The sequence below is a fragment of the Arachis hypogaea genome, chromosome 16 (assembly GCF_003086295.3).
Source record: "Arachis hypogaea cultivar Tifrunner chromosome 16, arahy.Tifrunner.gnm2.J5K5, whole genome shotgun sequence".
Classification (NCBI taxonomy): domain Eukaryota; kingdom Viridiplantae; phylum Streptophyta; class Magnoliopsida; order Fabales; family Fabaceae; genus Arachis; species Arachis hypogaea.
In genome coordinates, this window is record NC_092051.1 from 42723720 (window position 1) to 42734582 (window position 10863).

A 10863-nucleotide genomic window follows, 5' to 3' on the forward strand; every position below is an offset into this window, starting at 1 on the left:
TTTTACTGTTTCTTAGATGGATATTCTAGCTATAATCAGATTGTAGTGGACCTTCAAGATCAAGAGAAGACGACATTCACATGCCCCTTTGGAGTATTTACTTACCGGAGGATGCCATTTGGACTATGTAATGCCCCAGTAATTTTTCAGAGGTGCATGCTTTTCATATTTTCTGACATGGTTGAAAAGTTTATTGAGGTATTTATGGATGGCTTTTTCTATATTTAGTAATTCTTTTAACTCATGCCTTAAGCATTTTGCCTTGGTCTTGAAACGGTGCCAAGAAACAAACCTTGTTTTAAATTGGAAAAAAATATCACTTTATGGTCACTGAAGGTATTATTCTTGGGCACTGGATTTCAAGTAAGGAAATTGAGATTCATAAAGCTAAGGTGGAGGTAATTAAAAAATTACCACCACCCACTAATGCTAAGGCAATCTGGAGTTTCTTGGGACATACAAGATTTTATAGGAGATTTATAAAGGATTTTTCTAAGATTGCTAAACCTTTGAGCAACCTCTTAGTTGCGGACATTCCTTTTAATTTTTATAATGATTGTTTGCATGCCTCTGAAACTCTAAAAGCTAGGCTTGTCTCTACTCTTATCATAGCTCCTCCCAACTGAGATTTACCATTCAAATTGATGTGTGATGCCAGTGACTATGCTATTAGAGCCGTCTTGGGACAGAGACAGAACAAGCTTATGCACATCATTTATTATGCTATCCGTGTGTTAAATGATGCACAAAAGAATTACACAACTACAGAAAAAGAATTACTGACTGTAGTTTATGCTTTTGATAAGTTTAAGTCCTATTTAATTGGTTCTAAGGTTATTGGTTTTACTTACCATGCTGCTCTTAAGTACCTTCTAACCAAGCAGGATTCTAAACTAAGATTGATCAGGTGGGTGCTCATTCTTCAGGAGTTTGATATTGTGATTAGAGACAGGAAAGGGTCAGAGAATCAAGTGGCTGACCATCTTTTCAGGATTGAGCCTGAAGAGGGGATGCAACAACCCACTTCTGTGACTAAGACATTCCCGGAAGAGCAACTCATTATGATTCAGAGAGCTTCGTGGTTTGCGGATATTGAAAACTACAAAGCCATGAGGTTCATCCCCAAGGAGTACACTAAACAACAAGTTAAAAAGCTTTTAAATGATGCAAAGTACTACTTGTGGGAAGAACCTTATATTTTTAAGAGATGCTCATATTGTATTATCTGGTGTTATGTTTCAGATGAGGAGACACAACAGATTCTCTAGCATTGTCATGGTTCCGAATACGGAGGCCACTTTGGTGGTAAAAGGATGACAACTAAGGTTCTTCAGAGTGGTTTTTTATTGACCGGATTTCTTTAGAGACTCTCAGAAATTTGTGAGGAACTGTGACAAGTGCTAGAGGGCAGGGAATCTTCTCCACAATCATGAGATGCCACATCAAGGAATTTTAGAGATTGAGTTATTTGATGTATGGGGCATTAATTTTATGGGTCCTTTTTCACCCTCGTACTCAAACACTTACATCTTGGTGGCAGTTAATTATGTGTCCAAGTGGGTAGAGACAGTGGCTTTACCCACTAATGATGCCAAAGTGATGATGAGCTTTCTTCAAAGGTATATTTTCAACCGGTTTGGTGTCCCAAGGACACTAATTAATGATGGAGGAAGCCACTTCTGCAACAAACAACTGGACTCACTTCTATAGAGATATGGAGTCCATCATAAGATGGTAACCCCTTATTACCCATAAACAAGTAGACAGGTTGAGGTCTACAATAGAGAACTCAAGTGGATTCTAGAGAAGACCGTTAGCACTTCATGGAAGGACTGGGCTAGGAAGCTTGACGATGCTCTCTAGGCATACCAAATGACATTCAAGACTCCTATTGGTATGTCCCCATATAAGTTAGTCTATGGTAAAGCCTGTCACTTTCCAGATGAGTTGGAGCAAAAAGCATATTGGGCAACAAAGTTCCTAAACTTTGATGCCAAGGCCGTAGAAGAGAAGAGGCTCTTTCAACTGAATGAGCTTGATAAATTCAGAAATTTAGCTTGTGAGAATTCCAAGCTCTATAAGAAAAAGGCCAAGGTGTGGCATGACAAGAAGATAGCCACCAAAACTTTTGAGCCAGGTCAGAAAGTCTTATTATTCAACTCGAAACTCAAGCTCTTCCCCGAAAAGCTGAAGTCCCAGTGGTCAGGACCGTTTGTAGTGACTAGAGTGTCACAGTTTAGTCATGTGGAATTTCAGGAAGAAAACTCAGATAGAAGGTTCACTGTTAATAGCCATAGGCTGAAGCACTATCTTGGAGGCGAGGTTGATTGCCAGAGGTCTACTCAGCTGCTAACTTAGCAGAAGCTGAATGTCAAGCTAATGACGTTAAGAGAAGCACTTGTTGGGAGGCAACCCAACTATCCGTATTCTTGGTTTTGAAGTTACTTTAATTTTGGTTTTATAGTTATCTTGATTATAGTTTTATAGTTCCTTTTATTTTAGTTTAATTCTTTTATTCTGCTTTTCTAAGGTTTTTCATCTTTTTATATGTGTTTAAGTCATGCAAAGTATTGAAAACAAGAAGAATCATAAGGAAAAGCTGAACACCCTAGAGAAGAATTGATTTAGGTGCTCTGGCGCTAAACTTCAAGTTGGGCATTTGGCGCCATAAAGCATGTATTTCGAGGAAAGCTTTCTGTTTGGGTGGCGCCAAATGCCCCAACCTGGCATTTGGCGCCGAGTGGCATGTAAAACAAGGAATGTCCCAGGGAGGTGGCGTTAAACGCCAAGCCGGGCATTAGCGCCAATGAGTCCGAATTAAGAAGAGTTTTCACTGCCTTGCTGACGCTAAACACCGGACGTGATGTTTAGTGCCAAGAGTATAGCAATTGGGAACTTAGCCCTTGTCTCCCTAGCGCTAAATGCGGACCTGGGCGTTTAGCGCCAGGACCTTATAAAAAAATTTATTTAATTCTTTCTGAATTAAAAAAAAAGGACACTACGGCGCTAAACGCCGATGCTGGCGTTTAGTGCCAGCAGCATGTAAATGGTTACTTTAGAAGGGTTTTAAATGTTGAAAAAGGTAAAACCCGTGGGCCCCACCCACCCCACCCCCTCTCTCCCCAATCAGATAACCCCCACCCTACCATTCCCTCCCCCTTGACTGTTACACACAAAAATCCCCCCTTTCCCCATTTATTTTTTTTTACCTTACCCATAACCACTTACCCCCTACCCCAATTAATTCCCACTCATTTTTACCCAACCCCCTCCCTTCCCCAACAATTAAAAACCTCTTCCCCTTCCTATAAATCACCCTTTTTACCCCCTCCTTTCACCACAACAATCAATTCACTACACGCTCTCTTTTCTTTTTAGTCCCCTTTTACTTTCCAACTACATTCTCTTCCTTCCCACCTTCCATACCCCATCCTTTCTCTTGCCCTATTTCCAGCATTTACATTTACTCCACATCATTCTTATCTCTCAGTTTCTTTTCTATCCTTACCACTTTTTTCCTTCTCCTATTCATACTATTTTCTTTTATTTCACTATATTATTTTTCTTTCATTTTTTTCTCCATTCATAATCCCCAAGTCCTTTTATTTTTCCTATATTTTTTCTTTTCCTTACTCGGGGACGAGCAAAGTTCTAAGTTTGGTGTGGCTGTGCCGCTTTCTTTATTTTTCACTATTTATCACCGATGGCACCCAAGACTGGAGAATCATCCTCTAGGAAGAGGAAGGAGAAAGCTCTCGTAACCGGTCCCTTTGACTCGCACCAGTTCAGTTCCAAGGTCCATGAGGACTACTTCCATGAGATCATCGGGCAGAAAAAGGTGATTTCAGAGGTTCGATTTGATCTCAAACTGGACGAATACCCAGAAGTCCAGGCTAAGATTCAGAGGAGGGGCTGGGACACATTGTGCAACCCAGTCACTGAAGTGGGCCAACTCATGGTCCAAGAGTTTTACGCTAATGCTTGGGTGACCTACAAGCATGTGAAAGGCGTAAACCCCAGCCCCAAGAACTGGCGGATGATGGTGAGAGGGCGAGTTATTGATTTCAATCCATAGAGCATGAGAGAGACACTCTGCCTGCCACTAGATAGGGAGGATAATGAGTGATACACTGAGAGGGTCAATAGGGACAAGTGATGCCAGGGCATTTTGGCCAGTTTTACTGACCTTTTCTTTATGGTTTTAGGGTAGTTTCATGCACTTTCTTAGGAAATAAGCAAGTTTTGGGTAAATAATCATTTACATCTTGATTCAAGCAAACATTGTGAATTTTATATGATTTTATGAGAATTATGCATGAATTGAATGATAAATTGAATGATGCATGATCTCATAGGTTAGAACCTAGCTTTGATGCACTTTATTTGCTTGATTTCAGGACAAAGGAAGCAAGGAAGATGCCACGTTAATAGCCACGTTAGTCCAACTAACGTGACCATTAACGTGGAAAGGAGGCTAGCTTACAACGTTAATGAGAAAAGTGAACACGAATAACGCTTTCGTGAGCCATCATAGCCCACGTTAGTGTCCACGTTAACTACGTTAACGTGGAAGCTAATGTGGAAGAAAAGTAAAGCTCCAACGTTAGTGGTAAAAGTGAATGCCACTAACGTTGGGGATAGGGGCACACTTAGCCACGTTAAGAGTCACGTTAACTACATTAACGTGAACTCTAATGTGGGAGAAGCAATGAAGAGCCAACGTTAATGACACTCACCTTTGTCACTAACGTTGGACTAAGCCTCTATTAGCCACGTTAGTTGCCACGTTAATTGCATTAACGTGGAAGCTAACGTGGAAGAAAGGAATGATGAGCCAACGTTAGTGACACTCACCTTTGTCACTAACGTTGGAGATGGCTATCACTACCACGTTAGAAGTCACGTTAACCTAAGTAACGTGAACTCTAACGTGGGAAGAAGGGTGTTTGGAGCGTTAGTGACAAAGGTAAGGGTGTTTTGAGGCATACCCACGTTAAGAGTCACGTTAGCTACACTAACGTGAACTCTAACGTAGGGAAGAAGGGGCCAAGGGCAATGTTATTGGCAAAGGTAAACGCCAATAACGCTCGCAATGGATCAAGAGGCAACGTTAGTGGTCACGTTAGTGCCACTAACGTTGAAGTTAACGTAACTCATCTTGGGCTAGGAACGTTAGTGCAAAAGGTGATTGTCACTAACGTTCTCGAACCCACATTTTCACTTAACGTTAACGCCACTAACGTCCTAGCCAAAGTCCATGCCTACTTCACATTTTCTCTGCAAGTAAAGCTGAGCCCAATGAAGATTCCAAACTGCTTCAACTCAAGATCCAAAGGCCCATATCCAAGACTTGAAGAGCCAACTGGAAGATCAGAAGAGTAGTATATATAGGGGTAGTTTTGAACTAGAGAGGAGCTTTTGGGGATGGAGAGGACTACTCTCTGTATTATTTTACTTTCTCTGCAACTTCTAGTTTTACATCAGAATGTACTCTCCATCTTTGCTTTCCATTCCCAGAGCCATGAACAACTAAACCCTTTCATTGGGTTAGGGATCTCTGTTGTAATTTGATGGATCAATAATAGTTTTCATTATTCTTCTTCTTTCTTTTCTCTTGATTTTACTTGAAAGCTTTCAATCTTCATCCAATTGGATAGTTGTCTTGGAAAAAAAACTATTCATACTTGGATCTCTTCTGAACCTTGGAAGAGGAATGAAGAGATCATGCTAGAAATGCTTTCTCATGTTGGACCAAATTGGGGTTTGGGCGGATATGGTGACATATAATTCTCCCAATACTTTGATTTGGAAATACATGTGGTATAATCAGTGACCAAACTTCATCTCTTCTCATGAGCAATTAGACCAAGGAATTGGGAAATTGATCAAGATTTGAGAGATTGAGTTACCAAGGAATTGGAATTCAATCACTTAAGATTGCCAAGGAGATCAATGAATGCATTGATTGAGGAAGAGATGAGAATGAACTTAATCTGGAGAATGCAACATCTCCTAAGCCCAATGAATTCCCCATTTCTGATCTTACCCATTCTCTTTAGTTTCTGCCATTTACTTTCATGCTAAATTCCCCATTCCCCATTTAAGATTCTGCAATTTACTTTCCGTCATTTATATTCAGCTCTTTATTTACAGCATTTATATTTTCTGCCATTTACTTTTCCGCCATTTAATTTCCTGCACTCATATCAAATTCTGCTTAGCTCAACTAGAACATTCCTCCAATTAAAGTTGCTTGACCAATCAATCCCTGTGGGATTCGACCTCACTCTATTGTGAGTTTTTACTTGACGACAATTTGGTATACTTGTCGAGGAAAATCTGTTGAGAGACAAGTTTTCGTGCATCAACAAGTGGCCAGAGCAGATATTAGCAGACATATGCCTTCTGAGAGCTCAATGGAGGCTAAATTTTGAGGGATAATCTGGGCAGTTAGGCTAACATGATCTGACACCGGTTGCTAGGGGATGGCTAGAGTTCATTCAGCGCTCAATCAACTCGATGAGCAACCATTTTGAGTTGAGCATTGACCGATGGTGCGCAAAATTAGAACTCGCACAACTTCACCGGCAAGTGTACCGGGTCGTCCAAGTAATACCTCAGGTGAGTGAGGATCGATCCCACGAGGATTTTTGATTTGAGAAAGCAATAGTTATCTTGCAAGACTTAGTTTGACAAATAAAAAAGGAGTTGTTGTTGTTAAATTTGCATAAATCAAATAATCAAGAAAAATCAAGAAAGAAATTAAAGGTTTGGTAAAGAGATAATATATGGGAGCAGTTAAGGCTTTGGAGATGTTTATCTTTCTGGATTAAAACATTTTACCAACTACCTTAATAGTGAATGATTCATTCTATGGCAAACCATAGGTGACTAAAGCCTACTCTCGTAGCGAATTAATCTCCTCTGATCTTACTGAAACGCCACAAACAAGGTCAATTCTTTCAGATCAAAGGGTGCAGTTCAGAAAACCAGTTTAGTGGCACAGAAACCTTAATTACCCAAAGCTGACAGGATTTCATGTCACATATCCCAATCAGTCGTAGGTAACCCTCTGTTTAGGAGGAGTGTTTTCTAGCTGTTGCCCAAGCAAGATAACTCTCTCGAGAATCACAAGAGCTCATGTAGAATGAGTGTCATACTCTCGTTCCATCCAGATTCATAAGATTAGAAACGAAAACAACACCTTAGAATTGAATCAAACATTAGTTAAAGTAGAAGAATAATAATCTTAATCCAAAGAAATAAACAGAGCTCCTAACCTTAACTAGGAGGTTTAATGGCTCATAATTCACAAAGGAACAGAGTTCTAAGAATGGATAATGGGGGAGAAGATGATTGATAAACTCTAATTTTATGGTTTATCTTGTGTTGAATTTAGGGAATTTTATCATCTTTTCTCACATTTATTCAATGAAGTAGCATGGTTTTGTGAATTTCTCCTAATTTGTGCTTAAGAGTAAAACATGCTTTTTAGGCCCAAAAATTGATAAATTTAATTCACTTTAATTCCATTCGATGCCTTGATATGTTTGTTAAGTGATTTCAGGATTAGAAGGCAAAGATTGGGTTGAAGGAATGAGGAAAAAGCATGCAAAAATGGAGAATTCATGAAGAGGTGAGGATTTGCTGAACTCAAGGCCATGCGCATGCGTCTTCCACGCGTATGCGTGAAAAGGAGATTTGTCAGCGACGTGCACGTATCACCCATGCGCACACGTGACCAAAGAATCATCAAGCGATGCGCACGTGTCATCCACGCGCACGCGTGATGTTGGTCACGTGACTCACTTAAAGGCAAAACGCTGGGGTGATTTCTGAGCTCAAGGAGGCCCAAATCTAACTCATTTCTAATGTTTTTGAACCCAAGGATGGTAAGGGAATTGGGGGGGGGAGCAATTTTTTTTAGGTTAGCATCATGTAGATTAGTTTTCTAGAGAGAGAACCTCCCTCTTCTCTCTAGAATTAGGATTCTTAGGTTAATTGCATCTTAGATCTAGGTTTTAATTCTTGTTTTCATCTTGTTTTCCTTTCAATTTCTTGTTGTTACATCTTTGCTCTCTTAGTTCTCTTGTTAATTTTCTTTTTATGTCATTTTTATGTTCATGCACCATTGTTGGATTTGGTTTCCTTTTTAATGCAATTTATGTTTTATGTTCTTTTATTGTTGATTTGAGTTGTTATTGTTTCCTTGCAATTGGGTAGTGGTAGATTTATTTTTCCTTGTAATTTTACCATGCTTTTATTTTATGCCTTCCAAGTGTTTGACAAAATGCTTGGTTGGATGTTAGAGTAGCCTTTTCAGCATTCTTGGCTTGGAAAGAGAAATTAGGCAATCTTGAGTCATTAATACCCAACTTATGTTGGCGATCTAGAGTTGTTAGTTAATATTATTTTCATTGACTCTAATCTCTTGCTAATTCAATTAGTGAGTTGATTAGGACTTCTGGATTGAGATTAACTAGTCTTATTTGACTTTCTCTCGTGTGAAGATAACATTGTACTTTCTTCCATTGTTGGAGTTGACTAAATAGGATAAATTCTTGTTAATCATTGTATGATAATTAGTGACTAGGATAGAAAGTCTATATTCTCAATCCTTACTATGATTGTCTCTCTTTATTACTTGCTTTATTTATTTGTTTGCTTTATTTTCTCGTTATTTACTTTCTTGCCCTTTTATCAATCAAACCCCCCTTGTTCCTTCACAACCAATAATTAATCACTTCATTGCAATTCCTTGTGAAATGACCCGAGGTTTGAATACTTCGGTTAATTTTTATTGGGGTTTGTACTTGTGACAACCAATTATAAAAATTTGATTTAAGGATCGATTATCGATTTGGGCTATGCTCGCAACGAAATTATTTTGCTAAATTCCAAACCGGTATAAATCCTCATTATCAAATTTTTGGCGCCGTTGCTGGGAAATTGCAATGTGTGCTTGTTATTGGTTATTGTATATATGTTAATAATATGAATATGTTTGCCTTTTGCTTGTTTGTTAGTTTTTGTTAGGTTTAGAACTTTGTTTCTTGTTTTTGCTAGCTTTGTTTTTATTTGCCACTATGAATTCTCACCCTTTTGGCTATGAGTGTGGTTACAACTATGTTGTAGGAGATGGAAATTACAATGAGAATATGCATCAAGGATGGAACAACCAAAGGTGGGAGGAGCCTCAAGCTTATGGACAACCTTCTTGGCAACAACCTCCTACGGTTTCTTATGGGTACAATCCAAATCCTAATGCATATCTATTTAATGGATGTGGTGATCTTCATTGTGGTTTTCAACCGTAATCACCACATACATATAACCCCTCCCCTCAATATAGTTTTGAACCACCATACTCACAAGCCCCTTATCACCAAATACTTCCATATGACCCTAACCCTTATCCACCATACCAAGCACCTTATGAGCCGTATGAACCATACATGGAGCCACCACAATTCTAACACAATTACTCCCAAGAACCACCTCCATATACACCATCTTCATACCCTAACCAAGATTAACCACCTTCCAATTATGAGCCCTTTCTCCTAAACGATGAACCTTCTCTTTCTACACCACCTCCAATGGATGAATCTCTCCATGCATTCATGCTAGAACAACAAAGAGATATTAGCTCTTACATCCAAAGGCAAGAGGAGACGCAAAAGGAGTTCAAGAAGCTAAAAGTCATGATTGCTACATTGGCAGAAGCCGTTAGCAACATGGTCTCCTTCCGCCTAAGCCTATACGATCAAGGTACTCCTATTGTTGAATATGGAGAAGCAATCAAGGAGCATAGCGAGTGAGTGAATTTGGAGCTTCAAAGTGAAGAAGAGGAGTTGAGGCAAGAATTGTAACAAAGGGAGGGAGTAGAGACAATTGAGCCGGAAGAAGTGGTTGAAGACCTAGGAGATGTTGGAAGTCCATGGGGATGTAGAATTAGAGAGCCCTCTTCCAAGAAGCTTGAGATTGATGTTGAGGAGGGTGTACAACCTCCAAGGCATATCCTGGTTGAGGACTTTGAAGAGGTTGATCAAGAGATGGATTCAATCATTGATAAGTTTCTATCTACAATTGAATCCTCTCCCATTGGGCTTGACATGGAGATTGAAGAAGAAGATACCTCACTTTCCATACCCTTCGTAAGCAATGAAGAAGAGATTGAATTGGAAGGAAGCTACCAAGAGGAAGAGGTTGAGAAAGAAAAAAGCTCCATAATTGAAGATGATTCCACACAAACCAATGTGTCTTTTGAAATTGACGAATCTCCCTCATTGTGTTCTGAAATTGATGACAAGGAGGACCGTGCACAACCCCCGACACATGGTTTGAGCAATGAGGGGTGTATAGAAGAAGTTGGTGAGCAAGGAATTGAAATTGAAGGAGCTTGCCAAGAGGTGGAGGTAGTTAAGGAAGAGCACAAGGGAGTGGAACTTGCAAGATCATTGGAACCACCCCTTCCTAAGTCACCATTGACGTGTAACACCCAAGGGTGTATTGATAGATTTCTCTTTAATAACACCTCGTTGTGAGTATAGCTCTACCAACAACAATCCTCGGGGGGTCAAATTTAGAAGAGGGATTTGGTTGTCACAAGTTCAACCCCAATAGAAATAACTGAAGTATTCAAACCTCGGGTCATCTCACAAGGAATGGGCAAACATGTGCTTCGACATTGGTTAGAAATCCGGGATTGTGAGTTATGCGCATGAAATTAAATGGAAATCTTAACAAGCAAGTAATCTTAAATTGTAATAAACTAATTCAACTACCTACGCAAAACTTGAGCAATTCCAATGAACAAGCAATATTCTACTTAATTCTACTTTAACCCAAATAAGTAACTAT

At 39.5% G+C, this 10863-nt stretch overlaps 1 protein-coding gene across 1 annotated transcript; it reads left to right on the forward strand.

Moving 5' to 3' along the window:
- The first annotated feature begins 1872 nt into the window (after positions 1 to 1872).
- On the forward strand, positions 1873 to 2358 carry LOC112757030 (uncharacterized). Its single transcript, XM_025805628.1, has one exon. It carries the CDS (start codon positions 1873 to 1875, stop codon positions 2356 to 2358), a length of 486 nt encoding a protein of 161 aa, XP_025661413.1.
- Positions 2359 to 10863: the final 8505 nt, after the last annotated feature.

What these genes read in the sequence shown, in the direction of transcription:
- LOC112757030 (XM_025805628.1), top strand. Translation starts at nt 1,873, where the DNA reads ATGACATTCAAGACTCCTATTGGTATGTCCCCATATAAGTTAGTCTAT.